The sequence below is a fragment of the Clavelina lepadiformis genome, chromosome 4, assembly GCF_947623445.1.
Source record: "Clavelina lepadiformis chromosome 4, kaClaLepa1.1, whole genome shotgun sequence".
Classification (NCBI taxonomy): Eukaryota; Metazoa; Chordata; class Ascidiacea; order Aplousobranchia; family Clavelinidae; genus Clavelina; species Clavelina lepadiformis.
In genome coordinates this window covers 18,734,983-18,761,858 of record NC_135243.1, presented here as the reverse complement: position 1 = coordinate 18,761,858, position 26,876 = coordinate 18,734,983, and the positions used below count along the sequence as shown (strand labels likewise).

The window sequence follows — 26,876 nt, the reverse complement described above, 5'->3', positions numbered from 1 at the left end:
TTATTCTACTATTGCTTTTATACAATACTACTGCATATGCTTACCGTAATTTTCATGTTTTATTTGTATTTCGCTATACAGGACTTGCCTGAGAGCATGTCATTCAAGTAAAGATTTGACAAAAAACTTACAGACTGTAAAGACTTTTGGGTAAAAGTGCTTTTTTTTATGAAGGCGTACGTATTCTGGTGGGCCTGGGGCATCAGCTCCATCAACCCACGCCTTAAACCGCAACTGGTGCCATACCATACCAGAACTCGTCAACTTCGTATGAAACTCAACCTGACCAAAACTTGCATCGTCCTGACCGGCGTTGCGCTCTTCAACCGTGTTTCCAACTTCAGAAAGTTTATTTGAGTAAAGTCCTAAAATACTTTGACAACACCGAAACCCGCTACGATTTATTGAAAGTGAAAACCAACTGAGCTAAGCAGCCGAAATAAAACACTAGAAACATTATAATATGATCAGATCTGCACGAGAATTCTGTAGGAATAAGGGCTAATTATGAAAATTAGCACACTATGTTTACAATTATCGTACAGTGTTTATTTCACATTTGTAATTGCATGTTAAGGGACATATTTGCCAAAAATAAAGCATCTGAACGCGTTTTCAAATTGCAAACATGTTGAAAATTGGTGAACGCGTTCACAATTTACAATTATCTATAATAATGTGCCGTTCGGCCAATACAGCTATGTTTTTACAAGATGATTTAACGTGCATGCAATTTATGAACCTTTCAGCCAGGAAAAATATCATACCTACGCGTTCGTAAACTGTAAACGCTTTCGCAATATACGAACGCGCTAAATAAAGCCAACTCTGACACATATGGCTAACCATAGTGCCTATCTTCCGCAGGCACAACAACAAGTATAGCAATGCATTGGTAGAGAAATAACGATTCATAGCTATATCATTTTTGATAACGATTTCAAGGAAAGACACAAAATGAAAACGGAAATACCAAATCGATCATGTAACACAGGGGTCGGCAACCTTTTTGAGCCGCGGGCCAATTTAATAAAATAAAATATACTGGCGGGCCGTAACTGCCGGGACAGCTTTTCTGAAACGCGAATATCTTACCCTTAAATCAGGGGTCGGCAACCTTTTGCTAGTCACGGGCCAAATGTCGAGCGTACAACTCTTTGGCGGGCCGGAATTTTCATTAATACTATAATTGCTAAATGCTAACACTACAGTTTGAAACTCAATAAGACACGGCGGGCCGTATTCTTGTGATAACTAATTAATATGTCTCGGGCCGGACGATTTCGCATGGCGGGCCGGATCCGGCCCGCGGGCCGTAGGTTGCCGACCCCTGATGTAACACATGCGAGAGCTGTATCAAAGACTCAAAACCGTAAAAATGTTTGCTCTGTAACGATCAGTGAATTATGGTCAACTTTAAGTCGTGTAAAAATGTTTTCAGTCAAAGATGATAAAAGTAAATGTAGACAGGAATAACTAATTAAATCACAGACATTCCAGCATCAGTATAAAATTTACCACTTTAAAGTTAAAATTGTCTTTTTTAAGTACTGGGATCTACCGTTAGGTTACGGAATATATGTCATAAGCTTAAAAAAATTGTGGTTCCTTAGTTACGCTTAAGCAAACGTTTGACAACTAATATAATCGGTGCAGGCCTCAGTCTGTAATAAATAAGGGAGTCAAGTCAAAGTTAGCTATACGTGAAGGATCAAAAAATGTCTGCAGTCAATTATCCATTTTTGATGGGGACAAAGTTTTTCAAAAGTCACTTTAGATATATCAAGACTTCGCCTTGAATTTTATATTCGGCATTCATTTAATTTATTTGCGATATCGTTGTTATTGTCGTAGAAGTTGTGTTCCCAGGGCCACGGAGCAATTTCCTGTAAAGTTGTAAACAGAAAATCAATTGAAAAATCTTATTTATGTTCCATAATGTCAATGTTTGTGAAAAAAACAATCACCTCATCTAACACAAGAACTTAGTCCAACTCTATATCCGTAACCAAATGTTAAGTAATTTCACAATCTTTGCCAGATTTAGAATTTAAAATTCTTGTAGGAAAAGGAAAACGAGAAATCAGGTCAAGTCGTTCACGTTTTAAGACAAAAGTCAAATCGAGTCTTTTGGAAGAAGTGACTCGAGTGAAGCCGAGTAATTTGGCAAATAAAACTCGAGTAAATTCAAGTTAATTGATTTCTGAAGCCAAGCCGTATAAAAAGCAAAATTAACGTTTCTGTTAACAAAAGCGTATCGATTTTTTGATAATTGGCTTATTTTTTGTTCTATATACGCCTTTATAAACACACAAACTTCGGTGTAGATTTTACTTTAGTGTTGTGGTTGGTCAAAAGAAACAAAGTTCGGTGTTAACTGAACACCAAAGCTTAATCAACAACAACTGGCTTGAGCCTAGTATTTTAAGTAATTTTTTAGTAAGTAAGAAGTAAGAATAATAAAGTAAGAAAACTCAGGTTAAGTTAAGCTAAAAATTGACTCTAGGCATTATGATAGCGTACACAAAAGGCTTTTGGCCTATACAAAACATAGCAAACCAGCTTTTTAGTAAAGTCTTTGTTAAAATCATTGTTCCACGTACTATAGACATAGATTTCTACAATTAGGTTTAACATCACACCAAATCATGTTTTCCTTTGATGACGTCGTCGAAGACATATTCGGCAATGGAAAATATCATCTTCTGCTAATTGTGATCACTTATTACGGGATGGTTTTCGGATCGTTTCTTCGTACCGGAGCCGTTTTTCTTGGTATGTTTTTTGTTGTCTGATGCCGAGCTCATAAAATTCTTTGTTCAACATCATTTTGAAGCTTCTAAGAGTTTACTGTTTCATAATTAAGCAGTATATTTTGAAATAGTTCAATCTTGCTTGAGATGACATTTAACAGGTAACACTCCGAACAGCCGTTGCTATGTCCATCCTTTCGATAACAAGAGCGTTTACCCAAATCTCACTGAAGATTTTATCAAAGAGCTTTTCATTCCTTGGAACTCAAAAGCTGAGGTTTGATTGAAGGGTTCATTTGGTAAAACGTAGGTTACCGGATAAAAATAATGTCGTGTTTGTTGGAAGGATTATGATCGCTGCAAACAGAACACGTTCGACGATATTGGATTATGCGCAAAAAATCTGAATTCAACTTGTCTAAGTCAGCTTGTCAATTCGACTGGAATGAGCGTCGTTGAATGCGTTGACGGTTACGTTTATGATCGAAGCATCTTTAAATCAACGATTGTAACTGAGGTATAATACTAGTGTCAATGTTTGTGATCTTACCCTATACTTTGCTTTCTCCGCACAAGTATTAACGACCAGCAGTGCTAGGGGAGACCGGGGAGGGTTGTTACAATTTTCAGCCGAATCAGTGCACCTCCTTCGCTACTGTAGCTATAGGCTGCTCATTTGTTCAAGACAGTTAGCCTTATACCTTGCCATAGTACAGCTTTTACCGCATACCCATGATAAAATATTTTCATGGGAATGTGGTTTCCCCGGTCTCCCCTATACAGCGAACGTTATACGGAAGAAAAGCCAGTGAAATATTTTCCTGTGTAAGATCGTAAGCCGACCCTGGTTTTATTTAACTTTTATTAGCTTTTAGTGCAAGAATGCCAACCCAGTGTTCGTTTGTCTATTACCGGCTGCTTTTGAAGTATCGATCCAGTGTTTGTGTGGACGCTTATATTCACTATAACTATATAATGATACAACGATACGAAGAACATGTAGTTATTTTCACGGCCACCATTTAGACAAAGTTATACACCGATTACGCCATGACATTAATGATGACGGCTTGACATTTTTTCTGGTCTTCCTCTTTTAAGCCAGATGTTGTTCATCTAAAATCCGTAGGCCATGTATTTCGTGGAAAGCATGGTAAACAGAACAGTAAGATATAACATGGGTTGCATTTTAATATGCCTGCGCAAAAAAAGATGGAGCAGCTTCCACAGAAGGCCGGGATGACGTTTTGTATCTTAGCCAGCTGTAGAATCTAAAAGTACAGTGCTTGTCTTTTCCATAGCCTCGAAGTTGTCCTCTACGTCCTGGGTCATGAAAGTGACCAGGTTTACAGATGACCTTCCGCGTTGAAGCCTGCTCCCGGGGAGAAGAGGTTCAATGCAGGCGTTGAGCAGACGTTCGAAGATTTTAAAGAGGATACACAAAAGAAAAGGACGATAAAACTTTGCTTACCCTAACGCCTTCTGAGATTTTGGGATCGCCGATACAAAAGATCTTCTCCAGATTTTGGGAGTTTTGTAGTGTTGCAAGCAGGAAGCTACGCACCCAAGACATCATGTCAGGACCAGCATGGATTAAAAACTCTTGGCAGACGTTGTCTGGGTAGGGAGACTTGCCTAATTGTTGTGGGCGAGTTGCTCGATGACACTGAGGTAGCAGGAGCTCATGTCCTTAATATTCAGCTGCAGTATTACTGAGAGATGGTGTACTTGTTGTGTCGTCCAAGTAATGAAGATTCCCTTGTTGTCTGCAGCTGAAATTTTTGGATTGAGACTCTATTTGTAAGGTTTAGCTGTCTTTGCTTAAAAACACTGCTCGGGGAGCAGTGCGCAGCTCTCCAACATGATATCTTTACCGACATGAAATTCTTTCTGAGATGTGTTTCTTTGATCGTTTGTTGTTTAAATGATCAATTGATTTATGCTATTGATCTTGTTATTCTTATGTAGTGGGACCTTGTTTGCAGAAATGGTATTTCCAACGCTTTTTCCAGATTTTCGTTTTACCTTGGGTTATTTTGCGGGTCAATAGTCGGAGGAGTACTTTGTGACAGGTAAATTTCAGTGACTGCACGGTCCCTACTCCAGTGGTTTTCAATTGCCGGTTCGGGTCGATGTTTTTGGCGATCTGTAAAAAAAAGTTGGTTGTTTTATTCGTTTGTCTGGGTTATGAAACCAGAAGAAACCTAATTCTAAATTCTAAATACAAAGTTTTTGCTGCAGACTGATGTAGGTTACGTATGTGTTTTGTAAGTTGTGATGATGGTCCTCCCGTACTGCTGGTTATAGTGATCTATGAAACGTCATGACGAAACGTTTGTTTGTGAAGTCTCACTGTAATAATTCCAGTAACTTTCAAAAATATTCGCTTTGTGTGTTCTTTAGATCTAATACATTTTGCATTCACTGATGCTGACATGTAGCTTTAACCGTGAAGTTTGTCCATACGTGTAGATACCAGTTTTAATGGAAACTAGTTTTAATGGCCGCGACACAAGTCAAGCCAACTATCAGCGCAAGTCAATTCGAGCCCTTTTATTACATTCCCAAGTCAAACCGAGTCTAAAAAATTATTTTTTGCATTAGGTCGATAACAAACGGCTTTGAAAATACTCGTAAAGTAAATATGACCATAAAATCTAATTTTATCCATTTCTGACGCTTTTGCACATTTAGTAGAATGTATTGCGAGTGATTTTTGAATACGGTACATTATTTCTCAAATATCAAAACCGATTTTACAACGATTTGAAAAAATTTGTTTTATGACTCTAGTCAAGTTAACCAAAATTCCAACGTTAACACGTATTAGCCTATGTCGAGTATTTTAAACACTAAAACACAAGTCAAGTCTTTCCAAAAGCCTGATCCGCGTCAGACTCATATTTGCAGATACAACTTGTTGTGCAAGTTCGTTCAACTCATGTCATAACAATCCATATCTTGAACTTTTGTACTATCGGCCGCAAAAAACTTTTTGGCTTTTACCGGTCTGCAAGCTCGAAAACCACTGGTTGTTTGACATCATGGTGATGGTTGTTTGTCCCAACATGGACGTCGTAAAGGCGTTAGAGTTACACAATCATACTTTCCTCATTTCCAGGTTTGGAAGAATCAAAGTGTTTCGAACGGCGCCCATATTTCTATTCATAGTCGCCTTCTGTACAACTTATTCACCCAACATTTACGTCTACAGCGTTTTCCGCTATCTGACTGCCTTCTTTGACTTTGTTACAACAGTTGCCGGATTTTCTCTTGGTAAGTTAGTAGGCAATTAAACTTAAGGTTGTCTGTAACTGCCATACTTTTCCTTCGCTCGCCTCTCTCTCTATTATCCATAATGCGCGATATTTTCATTGTTTACCGTTTAGAATTTTAAGATAATCGTTCATCAAATGGCAAATAGTATAACCTATATGACACCTGTCGACTAACTAAATTAATAAGATCTTATTTTGCAGTTGCCGAAATAACTAAAACAGAATTGAGGATAGCTACTGGACTCGGATATAACGCTGCATTTGGTGCCGGATGCATGATTTTCAGCTTGCTCGGGTATGTTTGGAGAGACTGGAGACAACTGGAGACCGCAATTTCCATGTCGATTCTGCCCTTAATACCATTAGCCTGGCTTATGCCGGAGTCTCCAAGGTACATCGTGGTTAACTGAGCCGTGAGTCGTGTCGGTTTGGCTTATTTTTGCTTCAATACTTATGTCTTGCTTACAACCCTAAATTTATCGAACAAATTTCCTTAAGTTTAAGTTGTTGTTTAATTAGCAGTTTCAATAGCATACAAAGTTGAAAACTAATGTTTTGTAAGTTGAACTAGCAAGTATTTTCAAAGTACAATGTATATAACATTCTTCTAGTATTTAAATAAAGGTTTTGATTTGGTTATTTTTAAGTTACATTGTTTTACAGATGGTTATGTACCAAAGGTAGACTGGCCGAAGCGAAAAAAATCTGCGTAACTATAGCAAAACGCAATGGCACCGAGCTTTCCGCTGACGTTTGGCACAAAGCAAAGAAAAACTTCAAGTGTGCTGGAATTGAAAAAAACGCAAAAAACAACATTAATTCTTTGAAAGAAATATTTTCTCGTCCCTACACTCGATTCTTTATTGTAATCGATATGCTTGTTTGGGCAATCGCAAGGTATACAAGCTTTAGCCTCAAACTGTACCGTTACTTACTGCAACATTTTACTCTAGTTTCTGAACATATTTTCTGTTCAGAATATTCCTTTTTACATTGTGCAGCATGGTTTACTACGGATTGGTTCTCAACATTGGTTCGCTAGTTGGAAACATCTTCGTTAACAACGCAGTTGGAGAGTTGATGGAATTGCTGGCCATGTTATTTGCAATTCCACTAATTTCATTTATAGGATTCACAAGAACGATCGGATACTCCTTGTTCTTCGCTAGCGTGACCTGCCTTGCTTCAACAGTTGCACTCCAGTTTGGAAGTCACATAGCCGGTATTATATAAGCGTAACTGCTTTTTTGATTAATTATACAAAATTTCAACAATTTGGACAAAGGTTCGCCAAACTGGTTGAAAAAAATCCTCATCTTTTAGGTATTGAAAGCTTCGCCACGGTATTGGCAATGGTGGGAAAATTTGGTGCAAGCTTAGCATTTGGTGTGTTGTACCAGCACACAGTTGAAATGTTCGCTACGGTCGGACGAAGCACAGCTTTTGGTTTAACGATGATGGCTGCAAGGATTGGAAGTATTTTCTCGCCTTTTACAGTTCAAACAAATTATGAGATGCCATGGTTATCACCGGTGTGTCCGTATGATAAACGTATCACGTTGTCCTCTTTCATTAACGCGTATACTTTATGGCATGTTTGAATTATGCTTTAACAGAGATAATTTTTGGAATCACGTCCATGTTGGCCGCAATAGTGGCCTTGATTTTTCCCGAAACGAAAGGCCTCAAGCTCTCAGCCACTTTTGATGAAGCCGAAAAGAAGTTCCAAGAACATTTGCAAGGAACGGTCACCGCAAAAGTTTTTTGTTTGCCGAAAGCGAGGTAATTTGTAAAAGTAACTGGCAGTTTACAGCTAGTTTGATTTAAATACGACTTTTTAATCTCAATTTCGCTGATCTTGCTTGTTTTTTTTTAAAGTGAAAATATATCCAACAATGATGATGATCAAAAAAAAAGTTGGGTGTCTGATCAAAATGTGTAAAGTTAATTTGAAAAATGATAGCAATTTTGAGGTTGAACCGAAACAATTTATTTCAGCACATGATATAACGTATTGCGTTTTTTAATAAGTTTCTGGGTTAGTTTGCTGGGTGTCGTTTGTAAGGTGTGTGCGAGATGTTTCCGTTTATTTGCAAGTTAACAAACGTTAGTAGCTACCCTACAACATAACGAAATATAGTCTTTTTACTTATGCACAGGAATTGCAAATCTTTTTGTTATCATTATCTTCGTACTGTGATAGACGGTGAGATAAAGAAAGCGACTGTTTTTAAGTTACAATCTTGGTGGATAAACTATAGTACGATTTCTATTCAAAATATAATCACATTTCAAAAATTTACTTCTGACGTATAAAGGTATTGGTACTTAGCCTACATAACGACAATAAAGCAAATATGAAATAAAATTATGTAATTCCAGCAATTGTGTTTTTTTCTTAAAAGGCATAAGCTACTCAAACGTATCGATAAGTAGACATACTTACATAGAATTTCCTTTCGACAGTTCGTGTCAAAGAGTTCGGAATCGTGCTTCTGTTTATTTCATTATGACGTGTTTCACATGGGTCAGAGATGGTCAAAAACTTACAGGCCTGTATATTGTAATCGTTCATGTCCTATACATCATTGAACTAAAGCTCAGTCTAACAAACCTTGTTTTTTTGTCTCAAGTTCAACTGTTTATCAATACGCCTATTTTGTGTCAACAAAGAAACAATATAATCAAGTTAAATCAATATGGATATTTGTGCTGATTGATGCAAAACCAATAAGACAGCTATGAGTGACAGTCAATCAGAATTTAACCTCACATTGACCGTTAAAACGATCGGGATTAGGTATAGATCAGCAGTCAAATATACAGATAATTAATTAATATAAACTGCAGTGACTGCAAAGCAACGTCTGTAACCATGAACCACCGGCACGGACATTCAAACATAATGGGTGAAAAAAGTGTATGACCAGAGCAATGCCCCTTACCTTTTTACTTCATAAGTACTGGGGCATAAGGGAGGGGGACATTTTGTGCAGTTTATGACGTAAAAACATCACTAAAAAAGATTCTTGGTAAGATCTTTGCCCATACGTTGTTTGTGACCTTAAAAATTAATGATTTGTCTAGGTAGGTATTTCGTATAAGTTCAAAGACATTTACGTTGGAAGTAAAACACCGATAAAAGATAAATAATATAACTTCTGTAATAAAACGCCAGGAATCCGAGACTGCACGATTTGCAACCAACATAACATTCAAAAAGTGCCCCTTTTTAGAATCCCCCCCCATGGTGAAAATAATTCCGTCGCCTCTGTTCACGAGTTTTTGAGACTCACAAACGTTTTCCGAATACACCCCTTCAGCCACGTGGTGACGTGGTGTCATTCGTATCCTGACGGTGTGATGTTTAACTTCAAGTGCAAATACACACATCGCCCAATCGTTGCATAGGCCTACTGTTTCTCAAAACTGCATTTCTATCAACTTTTTTTAAGTTCTTATGTTATTGTAACATAGCACCGAATTGCAATTGTTTTAATCACCGTTGAAAATTCGTTATAGCAGAGTTTCCACAGTGGGTTCCATAAAAGACGGTTACGTCACGAGTTGTTTTGTAAATGCTGAAATTTTACTTACTGTTGTAATGTTTACAATCTTTCCTTTACCTTATCGCTTTCACTGGTAACTACTGCGCAATGTAACATTCAGTAAGTTTTGCCCATAGGCGCAAGCCTTTGTATCTAACAATAAATAAAAAATGGGAACTTTATCATTTAGTAATATGTATAGACAGAAGTAAACAACTAACAGCATAGTCACGCCGTTTGAGGAATGGGAACGCATACCATCAAAGCAGAAGCAAAATAATTTATCAACTTTCAATCGTCCTCGCTCATATTGTAATAATAACCGCCAGTGAAGCCGGTCTTCATGGTGAATATGTTTGTTGTGTAATACTTCACACAAGTAATACAGCAACGAAGTATTATTTGTCATAACCGCAATTTAGTACAGAAATGTCGTGTAATGGCCTACCCAAATTATTAAAGAGCACTAATATCTCTCGGCGGAGGGAATATTTTTGCTGTATGCAACTCCCCCCCTTGCCCCTCCTTGACTACGTCGTTATTAGGCAAATTACGATAGTCGTACTCGTACCTACCGACCGGACCGGCGCACAACTAGGGTGAAATCATCAGCCGCGCATATCGTATGGGCCACTGTGGTTTTGTTCTGTTTTTTTTTTCTGACTTTCTCTCTACTTCTAACTTGGGTAAAGACGGAAAAAAAGTTGGCCTACAAAGAAATATATCGGGAGTAGACAAAGTCGTATACGTAATCCGTGCAAATTTGTTCCGAAACCGATAACAAGACTGGTCAACGCGGCATTACAAAAGTACGAAATTTATGCCCGCCGCGTGGTATGCAAAGAATGCAGTTTGGCCTACCGGTTCCGTTTGAGTAAGTTACAGTAGGCCTACTGGTATTCTGGTAAGGTAATTTGTTGGAGACGAGTGCATGCATAAGTGAAACTACTGCATAATCTTTATATACTGTGTTTGTGTCAAATGTCAATCAGGCTTGGCTCTTTGTTTATATACAAAAATACCTTAATAAACTGTAATGTATAAATAGGCTAGCTAAAATCAGGAAATAAAGATTAGTACTTTATTGTGCTTAATTTTCTTCACTATACGAAACCAAAATAACGCCAATTTAGGTGAAAAACATATATTTATTTGACGTTTCTGGCATGTTGGGAGTTCCTTTTGAACTTAAATAACCTTGTAGGCCGCAGTGTTCCACAGACAAAAACTTAACGCATCTTTTTCAAAATTTCCAAAACTTTTTGTTTTACTAAAATCGAGAGCTAAATGGAAAACTATTGTTATTGCAAATGTTATTGTTATTGCAACATGCATTCGTATAACAACTTAACCCGTGGCTCCCCTCCTTAATCCTGCATATCACATTACCAAGTTGGCGTTTGTTTTATTGCACAGAAAAAGTGTTCAAAAAGCTGTAGGCTACTACTTCTGTAGAAAAGTTGAAATCAGTTTTAAAACTTCATGCTTTTTCGTTTTTCGCCACAGGTTTGGCCAATGAAATGGTTGTTACAAAACAGTTTATAACATTGAAATGAAACATTTTTCAAGCGAGTGGTTTACAAATATCTTAAAAACACAAAAGTTATACCTATTCAGTACAAACTACAAAGTCTCCTTTCAATCCTTATTGTTATGTTTGCATGTTCACCAACATTTGACCGCTCTACGACAGTGCGAGTGGCAAGTTTTTTTTGCTTTTCTGCACTCTTTCACCGTACGTTCACGGAATATCGATGGGCTAGGTGCATTTGTATGATGCTAACGCTAAAACTATAGTAAAACATTCTGTTTTGAAGGTTATTACTTTGATTTTTGCGAAGAAGAATTTGTCCCATTTAGATTAAGTGACTGTAAAAGCTGTGGTAACTTTGAAGGTTAATAGCTTGCCATTTGAGTGTTTGTTGATGCTAAACTTGTACCCCCTTACGGGCTTGAATGTACTTTTTGTTTGACCATTCTACAACAAAGTTAGCACAATACTTTTTGCTCCCCACAGTCACACAAGAGGAGATATCCAGTGTAGTGCTTTAATGCAAGCACTGCAGTCGTTCCAGTGTCATACCCAATAGTGACCTCTTTGTATCGTAATAAAGGTTATTTTGTCTGATAAAGGATTTGACTCACTAGAAAACGTGCACCTGCACACTTTGTTAAGTTTGTCTATCCTGCCATTGGTTATCTTAGCATATTACCTTTAAAGACGAAAGGATTGGTGGTACAATGGTTCTGCGAGTGGTATTCAGTGATTGAATAGTATATTGTAAGTTATATACTGTGTATAGTATGATACACATGAATACTGGTAAACAATATATCATATACAGGTCAAAGGTGTTAGCCTACTTGAATGACAGAACAGACAATGATTTTATTACGCCACAAAGGGGATCACTATTTGGCACGAAACCAGAATGACTGCAGCGCTTGCATTTACTTATCAATTATTATACAATATTCATGACGACAATGGCGGTTCTTATTACGACACAATAAACGAAACAACCTTGCAATGGGGATGACTCAAGTATTTGGATCAAGTCCCTCACTGAAAGTTGCCTGTTACAGACTGAGTAACAGGCAACTACTTAATACACTACTAATACACTACTGAGTATTAACTTACAGATTCTCGTAGTCCAAAGTGTAACTGTGTCTGTTATGTGATAGGCTTGTTATTTATTTTATGAAATATTTTATAAAGCTGTAATTATGACATCATTAAACTTACTTAATGAAGCCTATGGAGGCAGCAGTGATTCCACCAGTGATACAGAAGATGCCTTTGTGGAAAATAGCAGCAATACATTAAAATTAAAACTGCCACTGCCAAGGGAAATTTCATCAATGTTTGGTGATCCTGACCAAAAACATAGTAACCTTCCAAAGCATGATGGAAGAATCAGATCATTTGAACATGTAAGGGGTAATTGGGCAACTTATGTCTGCATTCCTTACCCTGAGTTGCAAATAAATGAACTAAAGGACAGTAGTCAATCTATATTAACCCAGATTAAAAGTGAGTAGGCATAATTTTTATCTTGTTGCATATGCCACTACTTAAAATAGTGGATAGGTTGATTACTCAGTGCTCTTAGTACCACTTACTGTACTTGCTGCTGAAGTACTAATTAATTTTTAAGCAGATTACGTTTTTTTCAGTTAACTTTAACGATTTCTACACTCCTACTCGGCACAGTGGCGGAGCAGTTACGCAGTTAGAGCACCTGTCTTGTGAACATGCAAACTTAATTTGATTCAAAATTGTTGTAATACCCTTTACGAAGTTATGAATGAAGCTTTTTTCTGCTGTTGTGCAGTTCAATAGACCTGATGGGCAGTTCCAAATTTGGGCAATATATAGTACAATGTGGGCAGTAATACTCTAAAAAAAAAACAAATAAAAACTCTTTCCATCGGAACTTGCACAAAGACAAGCTCGGTAACCATAGCTCAGGCAATGAAGAATCATTTATCAGGAATCATCGTCGTTTAAGCTGTGCCAAGACTTTCCTCAGTTCAAGGATAAAGATTTACCACAAGTTTACTTAAATTGCTATGATGAACTTGATTAGTTGGTGGTTGAATTTTTTTTTTATGTACGATTCAAAACTTGTCCTTGGAACCCTTAAGGTTTTAATTAGTTTATTTTCGAGCCAGTCTTTATTAATGGCTGTGTTTTTTAGTTATTGTCAATTTTTTTAGCCAGATGTTCAATGGAATTTGGTTGAAGATGTGCATTTGAGTATTTCGAAAACAGTTACAATACCGCATCATGAGATTGAACCCATGGTTGATACACTTCGAGACAATTTAAGAAATTCTTCAGCGTTTTCAATAAATTTTTCCAGTAATGATCTAAAATACTATGTTAATGAAGAAAAAACAAGGTCATTTTGTGGTTTTGAGGTACTCGTTAATTTATTTGGATTGTTATTGGGTAACTAATAGTCAACTTTGAATCTCACTTAATGTTTGCAGATAGAGCAAAAATTTATAATTGTATAGTATAGATTTTATTATACAGTAGCTATCATTTCAATTACAAATCAAAGCATGGCTATGTTTTTATTATTTGTTAAATTTTATGTGGTAGCTTCACCTAAGTCTGTCTGTGTGCTGAATGTCAAGATAAAGGTTGTAAGAACTTGTCTCACGTTCCGTAGTTAACGAACTTAATGTTGGAACAGGTTACACTACATGGGACTGTGGAAAGTGTTCAGAAATTGGTGGAAAAAGTTGATCTGACCTTGTTGGATTTCAAGTGTGATACATACTACCCAAATCCTTCTTACCACATGAGTATTGCTTGGTGTCTTGGTGACATTTCAAAAGATGAAAGCAAAGACACTGCGCTGGCTTATATGAAACAGTTATGGAAAGTCATTGAAGACCACAACCCACACCTTTTTTCTTTTGTTGTTAAGAATATTGTATTGAAGTCAGGCAACAAACAGTTTATGTTTTTCTTACTGTAGCAATCATTACAAATTACTCGTGTCATTATTATATATCTATTAAAACATTTTATGAATTGTGTCCCTGAGATGTTCATGCTTACACCTGCGATCATTGAAATTGTCAAGAATATGTTATTCATTAGGTACTGTATTAATCTATTTTACCGTACTTCATTTTTAGTTGACTACGTGTGTAGTACGCTAGAGGTTTTTTATTTTGATACTCAGCAAACAAGCATTTTATATAAGTCATCAGCAATGTTTGCCTAATATTTACATTAAAACTTTTCAATGAAGACCAATTTACTGCTTTAAGTGTAGCAACTGAGCTAAAAATCCTAAATCAGCACCAGAACCTTTGATGGGTGTAGTATATAGGCTAACTGCAGTGATAATAAATTATTACAAGTCAAAAATATCTAAACAAATGGCTACATCAACTATTCCATTATACAGTATTTATAGGTATTAAAATATGCTGCACATGCCTGCAAAAATGCGAGCCAGGTTTGATTCCCAGTTGCACTACCATTCTGATACCCTTCAGTAAAGTAACCCTGTTCAGTGTTCTGATGAGCAGTTCCAAATTTGGGCAACGCAATTATATATGAACAATTTTGGAATTTTGATTTTGGACTTTGTGAATCCAAAAATTTTGCAGCTGAAGTGTACCACTTTTTAAAACTTGGGAATCATAACAAAGAGGCAAATTGTATCAATATTTCTGATATTGATGCAAGAAAGTGACCATACTATTGCATCTATGCGCTTAAATTGGTTTGTGGTAATCAACGTTATGTATCAACTGGTGTAGTCGTGATTATTATCAATGAAACCTTTGCTTACATGAAACACCTGTTGAAGTTCGCAATTAAACAACATCTAAAAATATCTGGCATAAAATTCTTGTCAGGATTTTTCCTGCTTTTTCACGAAATGCTTACTAATGAATGAACTTTAAAGATTTCCAGAAGCACATTACGTTATGTTACCATTCATAAACAATCTCATATAATTTGGCACAGTAAAATTGCAACACAATACACAATTTACAGGTAAATAAAGTGAAGGTAATACTGCAAATTTTGCAATGGTCAAAATTCCGCATGTACAAAAACTACAAAGTGAAGAGCACCAAAACTCACCAAATGACAATATTTTCACCTAAAACGTATAATTTAAGACACAAAAATTAATTACCTTAATCACGCAAAAAAAATAAAACACATGCAATCTGAAACACATCATTAGCTAACTGAGGAACAAAGGATTATTTTACAAATGCAATACTGAAGGTAGCTAAGCAAAGGCACTGAAAATAATATTGGTAAGACTATGCTGTTTCATGTAATATGATAGCACATATGCAAGATAGTTTTGGATCAAATAATGACCTTGTGTCTAAACAAGTCAATCAAGTGAAAATTCGCGGTGATGAATGATTATAACTCCATGCTGATGTTCCTGAGCCTAAAAATGGTGATATGGTTCATCTTTACATTTTAAAGTAAGAAGAGTATGATCACAAAAACACAGCTATAGTTGCTAGTTGAAATTAAGTTCTTTTCACAATTATGGCAAAAGTGTTGGTGGGGCAAAATAGTTTTAAAGGACTTGTGTGAAGTAAGATAACTTCAGAACTTAAGATCACCTTCACCTGGTTTTGGATTAGCCGCATATTGTGAGACAGACTTGTTCGATGTTATTTCAACAGAATTCTGCTGCTCATTGTTGCTATCCTGTAAAGGAATGAATTAGGATGAAGTAATTTTAGCATTAAAAACCATTTGAGCTGAAAACTTTGCTTCCAGCTTCACTATTTTCAACTTTATGGTCCACCTACTTTTTCAACATTAATTTTGCTGATGGCCTGTAGGATTTGCCGCCGTGGTAATTCCTGGGTAATCCCAAGTTCTCGAAGATCACCTTGAGTTAAACTCAGGAAGGCATCCATGTCAATTTCTTCTTGTTCAAAGATGGGCTGGTATTTTTCCAAGGACAGTTTTTGTAATATGTTGTTTATTTCATCTGTACGGAACACTTTAGGTTACAACTATATAATAACATCGTGAAACTACTTTTGAAATAGAAACTGACTACTTCACTGTAAGTAGGTCACGTAGCTCGTTAAGAAAAAAGTTGATGTTATCTATTTACGCTTTAATTAAAGTTAGATTTAGGCTAAATTTATAACCCTCAGGTCAGGTTGACAAGAAACTATGAAATTAGTTTTTTTCCAGTGAAATAATGACGGCCAGTAAAATAACTCAACTCACAGACAAACTGAATGCTTCAAATATACTTAAAAAAGCCAATTTTCCCTCAAAAAGTTTGTTTGTTAAAAATACGTATTTTTTGATACTTTATTGTACAGTACAACAATGTCAGTATTTAGCAAAAATGCTAATTTTTCAACATGAATTGTTTACCTTCTTCACTAAGTGATGGTGGCCGTTTTTTTGAACTGGAACTACTTTTAATACTTCTGCTACCTCTTGATGAAGCATTAGATCTTTTATCCATGTGAAAACTACGGGGACTACGAGGTGGTGTAAGCGTGGAGCCTGTGCTCTGAGACGATGCAATCGAACCAGCTCTGCTGCGATTGTGCCTTTGATAACTTCGAACGTCACTTAGCGCTGCTCTTTCCTAAACGAGGTTTCATAACAAAGATTCCTTTTTTGTCCAAGTTTTTTTTTGGTTTACTTATACTTAGCACTAGAATTACCTTTGCTTCCGTAAGTAGCTGGTCAGTTGGCATCACATTTCTTGACATAACACCATCAACACTTAACGAAATACAAACTTGAGTTATTCTTGACATCGAAAGGTGAATGTAAATTATAAATATACTTGTAGCAATGCCAAGAACAATGCAATATACCTGGCAGGTGAGGATACAATTTTTCTTTGTTTTCGCTTTGCCATTGTATCCAGAGCAGTGTCCGAATGACGGTCACCTGAGCAAGCAAATATGAAACTGAACCGAGGAATTTTGCATTAAAAGTAACAATTGTTTTACTCTGAAAATTTATTTTAAATAATAGCTTACTTATTACAACTTATAGTGTAAAATGCAATAATATAGTAGAATTAAAGTTATACCAGAGTGATTGTGTCGCTCTTCAACTGCATTTGTTGTTCGTTGATGACCGTAAGTGAAACTATGTGACACAGACGGAGCACCACCTGATGAGTGTGGGCTGTGGCTATTGCTCAAACCAGTATTGTATCTCCCAGAGCTGTTAGGACTTTGAAGAAATTTGTTGGGCCGAACAACACTACGGCTGACTGAGCTCTAAAAGAAAAATCAAGGCATCTCATTAACAGGTACTTCCACCACTCTTAGAGCAAAAAGTAATTGTATTGCATTGCATTGCATGACTGTTTGTGGTTTTATCATTGGAAATCTTTTGTATCACTGCTTATATGGTGATAATTGTGTAGTGTACATTCTTTTTCTCAAATGTTATTGATTTTCACATTAATCCATCCTTAGGTAATAACTAGGGCAACCAAAAGTCAATATGGTCAATTTTTTTTTACCTGCTCAGAATGCTATGAAACAAGCACAAAACAAATTTCAGCTTTGTACGACGTGTGGTATAGAAGTTATTAGGTCAGATAAAGTCAAAATGTTACGTTAGATCAAAATACGGTCAAATTGTTTCGTTAGGTCTTTTTTTTAGGTCAAAATCTATTAAAATTGTAATTTTGTAACCATTTTGTAATATTATTCTTCCGTTTTTCTCTTTTCTTGTACCGCAAACAATTCCAGTCCCGCAAATTTTACTTAGAACCAAAGCCACAAACAGAGGGAAGGCTTTTCAGCGCGTTTGGTGACGTCACAATGTGACGGCATTGCATTTGAAACTGCAAGTTGTCAATCTTAATACGCAGAAACGAAAAAAAAGTCAACACTAGAAAAGCATTTTGTCATTTTTAAATGCAGCTTTAGATTAGAAAGTTGCTGTAGACATTGTAGAGACTATCAGTATAGCGTTTTTCAAAATGAGGTCAAAATTTAAACGTTTTAGGTCAAAATAAGGGCAAAATTTAAACTTTTTAGGTCAAAATAAGGTCAATATTTAAACTTTTTAGGTCAAAATGAGGTCAAAATTTGCAAATTTTAAGGTCAAAATTTAAAATTTTTAGGTCAAAAAACTGGTTGCCCTAGTAATAACGTAAAACCATCCTTCTTGATCTAAGATAAATGTAATCGTTGTGCAAAGTGTTTAATGTCGGATGCATCAGCAATTGTATGGAATAAAATGGCACCATTAACTGCATAGTTACAGTATGCCACCACTTTGCTATAATTATTAGGGGACATGTTTTTATATGAAAAACAGATGATATTATTGCCAGAATATGTTCAAAATGGCCTACATAATTCTACCTAAGCAATAAGTTCTTGCATTTCCACACTTATCACTAAATACAATATAGGTCTTATTTCATTCGATGATAATCTTACATTGTCTCTTACTCCAATATTTTTTAAATTGTTCCTTTTATGAAATTAATATGAGCTCCGTTATTAGTTACAATATGCCTGTTTTGTTTTATACAAGTTCTGCCAAGCCAATGCTAACTGATGTAATCAACGGTGGGCCATACTGATATCGGTACCATTGGTACTTTTGTACCGAATCCCAGTAACGAATTACTTTTTTGAAGAAATATAAGTCGGTTCCATAACTGGATACTTTAAAGTGATTACTTCACAGTTTTGAGAAGTAACTTTTTCAAAATTTCATTTCAATTAAACCTTAACACCAATTTTAGTTTTTTTTTTTTTTAAATCTACAAATGTCTAATAAACTCGCAAGGAGTGAGTTCACATATTTTTTGACCTAAAGTAATTTTGGGGGTGGTCATAATAGTGGCAAAAATTGCACTTACAATGGGATCTGCTGTACAAAAAGTACCGATGCCGCTACCGTCAGTAATTTTGGAAAAAAATACCGAACCCCTGTACCGAATTACTTTTTTCAAAAAGTTTTTGTCAGTCCCGATAATTGCTACATTTTGGGTGATTATTTCAAGACGTTATGAAGTATGTTTTCAAAAGTTCATTTTAATGAAACCTTAATGCCAACTTTTACCATTTGCTGTTCTTTTTTAAATCTACAAATATCCATCAAATCTTCAGAAAGTGAGGCCACATATGTTTTGACCTACAGTAACCTGTAGCTGGGCCCGCATTGAGACAAAAATTGCGCTTGGAATGGTATCTTTAAAAAAAGTACCTGTACCGAGTACTAACAAAGTACCGAATACCGGCACTGTCGGTACATTTTTTGCCAAGTAATGGTTCCGTTACCGACAGTACTTTCAAAGTACTGACCACTGCCAAGTACCAAGCTAGTTTTCCGAAACCGTCGTTAGATTTTGCAAATTACCGGTACAATACCAACGCAGCTTTCAAGGTACGGATTGCCAACATCTGGATGTTATATCATATTGATGTGGTTCTATTGCTTGTTTAATAATCTCATAAAAATTTCAGTGCAGCCAGCAGAGCTAACTTCATGCACTTACCTCGCCTCCACTGCTATTCAGGCTGTTAGACATTGAACTTTTGGAACCAGACAATTTTCTTTGAGTTGCCATGGACTGTTTGTCAACACCGGTGTTTGATTGAAAAGGAGGTACTACCGGAGAAAGCTTTTCTGATGGAAAGTGATTGGTAGGGGCAGAGTGATGAGTCTATAACACCGTAACCAAAAATCTTACATTTTTGAAAATATATGTAGCTAACAAAAGATCAAATTTTGCCCACTACAATAAAGACAACACTTTTTCAATGTTAGAAACAGTGAATACGCTTAAATTAAATATATCACATCGTAAGCAGTGGGGTGGCTTAAAAGAAAAACAAAATGCTTAAAACTGCACTAACCATTGTGTATGGATCCCCACCAGCAACTTCTCCATTATTTTTGTCTATAAAAATTTGTCAGTAAATACTATTATTCTTGCATGCTCGCAAGAAAAAAACTTTTGATAATCATATAACAATAAAAACCTGGTGGCATTCCATTGCAATTAACTTTTTCTTTCAAATGTTAATTTTGTTTAATTTGAAACTGATGAAAGAATAAAATAACCTTAATCTAACCAATAGGTTTTGAAACGGGTGTACTTGTAACCCCATCAGAGTTTGAAACCTAATTTCAAGAGATGTGAACTTCATTTTTTCTTGATTTCTGTAAGGATTTTATCTGAATACTATAGAGGTGCAAAAAAATGCCCCAATGAAACAAAAGGCCAGAGTTAGGCGCAAATGCAAAATAAACTGAATGAAAAAATTATCAGCATATACCGGTATGCTGAACAGAGAATGTTTCAAAATTTTTGGAGATCACCATAGATATTAGTTTCACATTGTGACATAATTACAGCTAATAATGTCATAAGCTGCAGATAATATGCCATACGCTTCTAGCAATAAAAATTGTTGCACAACTAAATTTTTTTTGGAGATTTCCGCTTCAGTATATTAAAGATGTACCAATAAGTTTTTTATTGAAAAGATTTACAGTGGAACCCCAGTTAACGACCACCATCACAACCACTTCTGGAGCATAAGGTTTTAAAACTAAGTTTTCTCTGATTTCGTTAGACTCTGACGTAGAGCTTTAAAACCCTGTTCAGAGCAAGCAGAAGGCAGCATGGTTGGTATTGTTTTCTAACCTGGGAATCCCCTTACAATTTGGTGTGTTTCAAAGTTTCAGGTTGCGAGAAAAACTTTGATAGAAATTGGCATGGAAAAGTGGGAAGTTTTGTTTTTAGGTCTAAAAATCCACTTTTGACTTTGGGCCTATATAACGGGATATAAAAATATGTGATCTTTGCCATATCCTAGCGTGAGATAATATCAGACAAGCCTAGTTCATATGCAAAATTTCAGGTATCCCCACTGAGCAATTTTAAGTACTGTAATTGCATTTTTAATATTTTTACTGCATATAGAAATTAACCCTTTTTTGAAACCTATAAACCTCCTTCAACACAGCACCGAACATCCTCTATTGCAATGTATAAAAATCTCATTCTGGTTTTGCCAACGTGACCACTTCGGTATCCATACCGCGACCGCAATATAGTTGGCAAAAAGCAACTGATTGAACCCCGCCTAACACCATTAATCTATTATTACAGAAAATTTTGCAAACTTTTTAACTCGCAGTTGTTAAATCATAACTAATTAATTGCAACTACGCCGTAAGCATCTATGACTGTACTTTAGCGAGCGATGGCTGCCATTATTTCACGGAAAAAATTCATACGTATAAAGCTATTTTTTACAGTTTTTTGTTAGCTTAACTTAAATTTTATAACTTAGTAACCTAAACATACCCACTTTCCTAACCTATCTTCAAAAACAGGCTGCGTGACGTCACCTACATTTGGTGAAACAGTGACTTCGTTTAGTGACTGGTTGCGTGTGTAGCGCACAGGTTAGTGCATAGCATAAGTATGCTGCAAATGAATTTGCATATTTTGGCAACGTTTCGTTCTTTTCGTTTTTTACATTTTTTGCAAAATGCTGCATATTTTTCAACAGTTTTTAACAACAGTAGTTTTAAAACACGTAAAACATATAAAACCGCTTCAGAAAAAAATATTGCCCATATTCTGGCCACACACTTTAACATTAAATGAATGTGTTAAAAATTCTGATTTCTTACATTTATTTTCCCCACTTGGGTCAGTTTCGTCTGGCGCGACCAGTGTTTCTTCAAAGCTTACTACTTTGTTGGGCAAGATACTTTTCTTGAATGTTCTGGTCAGCTTCATCCCTTTCACGCTGCGAGTCATACGAGACCAAATGCCCCGTTTAGTCCCAGATAGAGTTGATACTGAGACAAACAATTAAACGTTAGATTGACATAAATAGACAGCTCTTGCAAAAATCAGAGTCCCTCATTATAAGGTATTCTGACTGATTACATGTAAATAATACCAGGGGACTTGTTTATTTGAGTCTGTGCATCTGAGAGAAGCGACCCTGTTCCTGTTCCCTCCCATGCCTTCGTGAGCTGTGTTGGTTCACTACCGGTGTTGTCTCTCTTCCCTTGCATCACTTTCTCAGCGAGCAAGCGAAAGAGTCTAGTATCATGCAAATCTGGAAAAAAAAAACAACTTTGAACAAAATGAGACCAAGGTTATTTTAAAAGAAACCACAACTGTTAACGATAACAGAATCATATTATCAGGTACTTAAAATGGGTGACAATATAGTGTCAATTTTAATACCATTTTACTTACTGATCAGCATAGCCATATCAAAAGCTGTTACGCCATTACGTGCTGGTATATGTACATTTGCCCCGCACTGTATCAAAAATATGGCCGCTTCATTTTTCCTAAGAGATAAGTTATAAATTACAGTTTCTAATACATGCCCTTAACCACTAATCAGCACGTACATGTCATAGACAGGTTATTTTGGTTATAACATGAACACCCACATAGCCTGGATCTCTGTTATATGAAATAAGCAAAAAGAACACGCATACCACTTGTTAATGAAGTTGAGCTTCCAATATTACACCAGTCTAAGTGGTGTTTGGTGGCAAGCACTGCACACCACCAATAAGAGAAAATGTACGCATTTACCAAGAAAATGTTTAGTTTTCCCTGACATGATCTACTCACCCATAATAGGTAGCTTGCATTAAAGCTGTCCAGCCATTTTCATAGTCTTTGGCATCAATATCTGCCCCACAATCAATTAGAAGTTTAATCATATTAAGCTGACCATTTATGGAGGCATACATGAGAGGCGTAGCGCCATCAGAAGAAGCTTTGTTGGCCTGAATTCTATCATTTTTCAAGATGTTGGCAACTTTACTGTAATCGCCTTCAAAATTCATCAAACAGAATCAACAAATTGTTTGACGTACCATTATGTAACCATACAAATAGTCGACATGCTTTTAACTTACGTGCTTTAACAGCTAGAATAATGCCATCACCCTTGTCAGCAACTGCAAACAAATTGATTGGGGGTTTGACAGGGAAACCTCGATTCAAGTTATCATTCTTAGGAACTTCATCTCGTCTAACAATTCAAAATTTACCTCTTGCAGGCTTGTCAGTAGTTTTTCGATCCAAGTACCCACGTACTTCTGTCTTTTCACAATCAGTGGCAATTTCTAGTGCTGTTTTTCCTTGCTTGTTCTTGAAGTTGGCATTTGCTCCCCTGTCCACCAGCAGCCTTGCCATAGGAAGCTGCCCTGTAAATTCATTGCAAAAAATAACACACTATGATTTAACAGCTTTATTTAGGTTGAGCATAATTATATACTATATTAAGTGCTACTTTTTTACTTTTTAAAGGATGGCATGCAAATAAAATAATTAAAAATAATATGACAACCAACAATGCAGTATTCCACGCAAGTATAAACAATCAGACGCTGATAAAAAAAATCTGTCTATCAAATCAATGCTTGCCTGTTAAAGCAGCAATCATCAATGGTGTCCACTCCGTGTACTTAAAATTCTGGTCTGCAGGAACACCAAGTCGTAATAACGACCTTAATGCGTCATCGCGCCCATACATTGTAGCAACTGCTAGTGGTGAGGTGAAGTATGTGACATTTTCAGCATCATCAAGTACAATTTCGTTATTGCCAAGCAGAAAATCAACCAACTAAAAATGACACACTTCAGTAGAGGTTTAGATGAAACTACGACAAAAAATTGAAGTTTTTAACCGTTAAATTCAAAAACATAGCGTACAGCATAGCGTATTATAGCGTATACTAGGAAAGCCCAAACCCAGTCCAAAATCCAAGCTAAACCACTGATACTTAGAAGTATAATCTCACATGAAATGTTTCACCGTACCTTTGTATGTCCACCATGTATGGCAAGTGTTAAAGCTGAAATGCCTATTGGAGTTGTAGCATTAACTTTTGCCTTATTATTGAGGAGATGTTTAACCACTTTCTCATAACCATGACGTGATGCTTGCATCAGAGGTGTCCAGCCATACAAGTTGGGTCGATCAAGCGATGCACCTGTTGTAAATAAACAAGCTTGAAGTAACCACAAGTGCTACATCTTCATCTGCAGCATGCAATTTTTCAGACTCTTGGCTGGTGACCATCACCAAACAAAAATTGTTTTTTAAACTAAAAAAAACTATGCGAAAAAGATGAAAATGACAAAGTGCGTTAAATAACCTATTGCATCGATTCACAATTTGTATCACAATGTTTAAAATATATGCAGTTTATCAGAATAACTCTGAGACAGCGCTTGAAATATCATCATCAGAACATCGTGGAAAACCAAGGAGCAAGGCTTTGCTCATGGTTTTTCCTATTTCTTATCCAAGATTAAATTGTGACAAATACGGGTTTACCATAAATCGATTACAATTTTTGTTGTTGTTTGTAGTTGTTTACAACATGCTAAAAATACCTTTAATTGAAAGCAATCTGACAATATCCTCATGACCATTGGCTGCTGCAATGTGAAGAAGACTGTTGCCATCAACATCAGTAGTTTCTACAGAAATACCTTGCTCAAGCAGCATCTGAACCTAGTAATGAACAGATATACATTAATTATGAGTTATAGCTAGGTGAACACAATTAGTATACACAAGAGCATTGCCAACAAAGGAGCTAAACTAAATAAATGCATTAGGACCAACAAGGCATAAAATCAACAAAAAATGATGGAATTATTCCACTATCCTTCACATCTTCATGCCTATATGCCAACAATTTTACCGACTTCAGATAATTCGAAGTCATTGTATTAAAAATGATGTTTTTTCATTTCATTTAATTGGTCCTATTAACCTCAAGTTAACAGGTTAACAAACAATACCCAATTGGAAAAGTTTGCAAAGTGAGTGGTTGAGCAGCTAAGGTGGGTCTTTTACAAAGAACAGAAAAGACTTGGGCACACATTAACCATCCAATATGTCAGGGGTAGGCAAACTTGTTCAATGAAAGAGTCACTCGCAGAAAACTACAAACACCAGCGAGCCGTAAAATCAACAGTGTAAATACAGTAAACAAGGCAGAGATAATGGATATAACTATTCAGCTAGAAGAGCTACAAAAAACATGTTGGCGAGTCGCAGTTTGACCACCTTTGAAATATGCAATGCAAACCAGTAATCACTTTTATCTTCAGTTCAACAACAACGAAAAAGGTTTACCTTAGACAATTCTCCAATTTCAACAGCAGCTAATAGACTATGAATTTGTGAAACACTTAATGATGTATCCATTGTATGTCAATGGTCATAGAATTCTGGCCTTTTAAGGTTAAAATTCTATCATATCCACAATTCTTCCTTGCCTCCCAGTAAACACAGCCATGTGTTCCCGATGGTGTATAGTTAACCTTGATACCAGTAATGAATTCAACTTTGGTCAGCATCAGAATAGTCAAGAAAAGTTGATTTTATTCTGTTGGTAACTGGCACAATTCAGTAGAAATTTTTTTAAATAAGTTTATCCTGTTATCACAATCACTATTCTAGTCTTTAATTCTGTGATGCATTGAGTTACATATTCCAAAAAATACCACTTCAAGCTCACAAAGTACAATCAGCTAATTTGTTATTGTAGTTCATCAACTGAGTGTGACACAATGGTTAGTACGGTTCAAACTACAGTAATGGGTTAGGGATAATTATGTCACTCGAATGAATAATTTATGTCATAATTATGTCACTCAGATGTTATACAACCAATTATTACACAACTTAGTTTTGTTACAGAAGCTGCTTAATATGACCGGCTTCCACTATTTCACCGGAAAAGGATTGTCTGTTTAAACCTATATTTTACAGTTTCTAATGAACCCAACCTAACTGCAAAACTGTTACAACACAGTAACCTAAATCTACCTTTTAATCCAAATCTAACTAAAAATCAACATTTTGCATACGGTATCCATCGTCTTGAAGATTTAACCTAACCAATAATCCAAACAAGCTGCATGAACTTTTCTAGATTTTGGCACAAATTAACAATTAACCGAACATGACCACCACCTGCTTTACATGACCATTTCGGTACGGCACTATGTCCCTTAATTTTGCCACATAAAACTCTCCGTTCACTATGCAACGATCAGTCTTTTGCTCTTTGAATTTTTTGATCATTTTTTAGACTTGTTCTATCAATTAATAAGGGGCCGTAACAGTCCACTTGCCTCGGATACCTAGCGGTAACGGTGGCAGGTGTCTTGGATACCGAGCGTTAACTGAGGCAAGTGCCTCCTATAGCAAGTTACAGCATTTTGTGTTAACAAACGGCGAGATTAACTGCACAATAATGCAATATTGTGATATAGACATGTTGCTGTGCAGTGTGCACTTGCTTGATATTTGTAGGTGGAGATGGTAACGTAGTTAGCGTCAATAACCTGTTCTATGAAGTTACCTGTGCTATGTTAGTGCATGACGGGATAGCCTATATACTTTTGTAATTAAAATCTTGGTTTGGGACGGGCTGTTAAGAAAACATATATGTGTAAAAACTAGGGCAACCAGTTTTTTGACCTAAAAAGTTTAAATTTTGACCTTATTTTGAAAAACGCTATACTGATAGTCTCTACACTGTCTACAGCAACTTTCTAATCTAAAGCTGCATTTAAAAATGACAAAATGCTTTTCTAGTGTTGACTTTTTTTCGTTTCTGCGTATTAAGATTGACAACTTGCAGTTTCAAATGCAATGCCGTTACATCGTGACGTCACCAAACGCGCTGAAAAGCCTTCCCTCTGTTTGTGGCTTTGGTTCTAAGTAAAATTTGCGGCACTGGAATTGTTTGC

The 26,876-nt window shown here is 36.2% G+C and overlaps 3 protein-coding genes across 4 annotated transcripts; 2 read left to right on the top strand and 1 right to left on the bottom strand.

Annotated features, from left to right (window-relative positions):
- The first annotated feature begins 1,425 nt into the window (after positions 1-1,425).
- Positions 1,426-8,729, top strand: LOC143452784 (solute carrier family 22 member 21-like). Its single transcript, XM_076953881.1, has 11 exons — positions 1,426-2,775; positions 2,915-3,030; positions 3,100-3,270; positions 4,722-4,825; positions 5,875-6,029; positions 6,233-6,422; positions 6,695-6,928; positions 7,033-7,253; positions 7,355-7,563; positions 7,650-7,813; positions 7,910-8,729. Exons 1-11 carry the CDS (start codon positions 2,649-2,651, stop codon positions 7,971-7,973), a joined length of 1,755 nt encoding a protein of 584 aa, XP_076809996.1. The 5' UTR covers positions 1,426-2,648; the 3' UTR covers positions 7,974-8,729.
- A 2,480-nt stretch (positions 8,730-11,209) lies between these two features.
- Positions 11,210-14,136, top strand: LOC143451754 (U6 snRNA phosphodiesterase 1-like). Of its 2 annotated transcripts, none has more exons than XM_076952479.1 (3): positions 11,210-12,516; positions 13,303-13,506; positions 13,788-14,136. In XM_076952479.1, exons 1-3 carry the CDS (start codon positions 12,310-12,312, stop codon positions 14,073-14,075), a joined length of 699 nt encoding a protein of 232 aa, XP_076808594.1. In that variant the 5' UTR covers positions 11,210-12,309; the 3' UTR covers positions 14,076-14,136. The 2 variants fall into 2 exon arrangements, with proteins under 2 accessions (XP_076808594.1, XP_076808593.1); XM_076952478.1 differs by having other exon boundaries at positions 11,210-12,616; positions 13,307-13,506.
- A 618-nt stretch (positions 14,137-14,754) lies between these two features.
- On the bottom strand, positions 14,755-26,168 carry LOC143451753 (ankyrin repeat and SAM domain-containing protein 6-like). Its single transcript, XM_076952477.1, has 19 exons — positions 25,252-26,168; positions 24,501-24,621; positions 23,922-24,094; positions 23,526-23,724; positions 23,150-23,305; positions 23,015-23,056; positions 22,725-22,929; positions 22,335-22,432; positions 22,030-22,191; positions 21,755-21,925; positions 19,963-20,006; positions 19,602-19,769; positions 17,163-17,355; positions 16,942-17,017; positions 16,786-16,846; positions 16,487-16,706; positions 15,901-16,085; positions 15,715-15,796; positions 14,755-15,527 (listed from the first exon to the last, which is right to left on the bottom strand). The coding sequence occupies exons 1-19, from the start codon at positions 25,321-25,323 to the stop codon at positions 15,472-15,474; spliced, it is 2,484 nt and encodes an 827-aa protein (XP_076808592.1). The 5' UTR covers positions 25,324-26,168; the 3' UTR covers positions 14,755-15,471.
- Positions 26,169-26,876: the final 708 nt, after the last annotated feature.

Excerpts from the sequence above, each read along its gene's own strand:
- LOC143452784 (XM_076953881.1), top strand. The coding sequence starts at position 2,649 with ATGTTTTCCTTTGATGACGTCGTCGAAGACATATTCGGCAATGGAAAA. Across the intron at positions 6,030-6,232 it reads AGTTGCCGGATTTTCTCTTG|TTGCCGAAATAACTAAAACA; the intron begins GTAAGTTAGTAG and ends CTTATTTTGCAG. Across the intron at positions 7,564-7,649 it reads AGATGCCATGGTTATCACCG|ATAATTTTTGGAATCACGTC; the intron begins GTGTGTCCGTAT and ends GCTTTAACAGAG.
- LOC143451754 (XM_076952478.1), top strand. The coding sequence starts at position 12,310 with ATGACATCATTAAACTTACTTAATGAAGCCTATGGAGGCAGCAGTGAT. Across the intron at positions 12,617-13,306 it reads TATATTAACCCAGATTAAAA|ATGTTCAATGGAATTTGGTT; the intron begins GTGAGTAGGCAT and ends TTTTTTAGCCAG. Across the intron at positions 13,507-13,787 it reads GGTCATTTTGTGGTTTTGAG|GTTACACTACATGGGACTGT; the intron begins GTACTCGTTAAT and ends ATGTTGGAACAG.
- LOC143451753 (XM_076952477.1), bottom strand. The coding sequence starts at position 25,323 with ATGGATACATCATTAAGTGTTTCACAAATTCATAGTCTATTAGCTGCT. Across the intron at positions 16,847-16,941 it reads ATTGTATCCTCACCTGCCAG|TGTTGATGGTGTTATGTCAA; the intron begins GTATATTGCATT and ends TATTTCGTTAAG. Across the intron at positions 15,797-15,900 it reads GCAAAATTAATGTTGAAAAA|GATAGCAACAATGAGCAGCA; the intron begins GTAGGTGGACCA and ends ATTCCTTTACAG.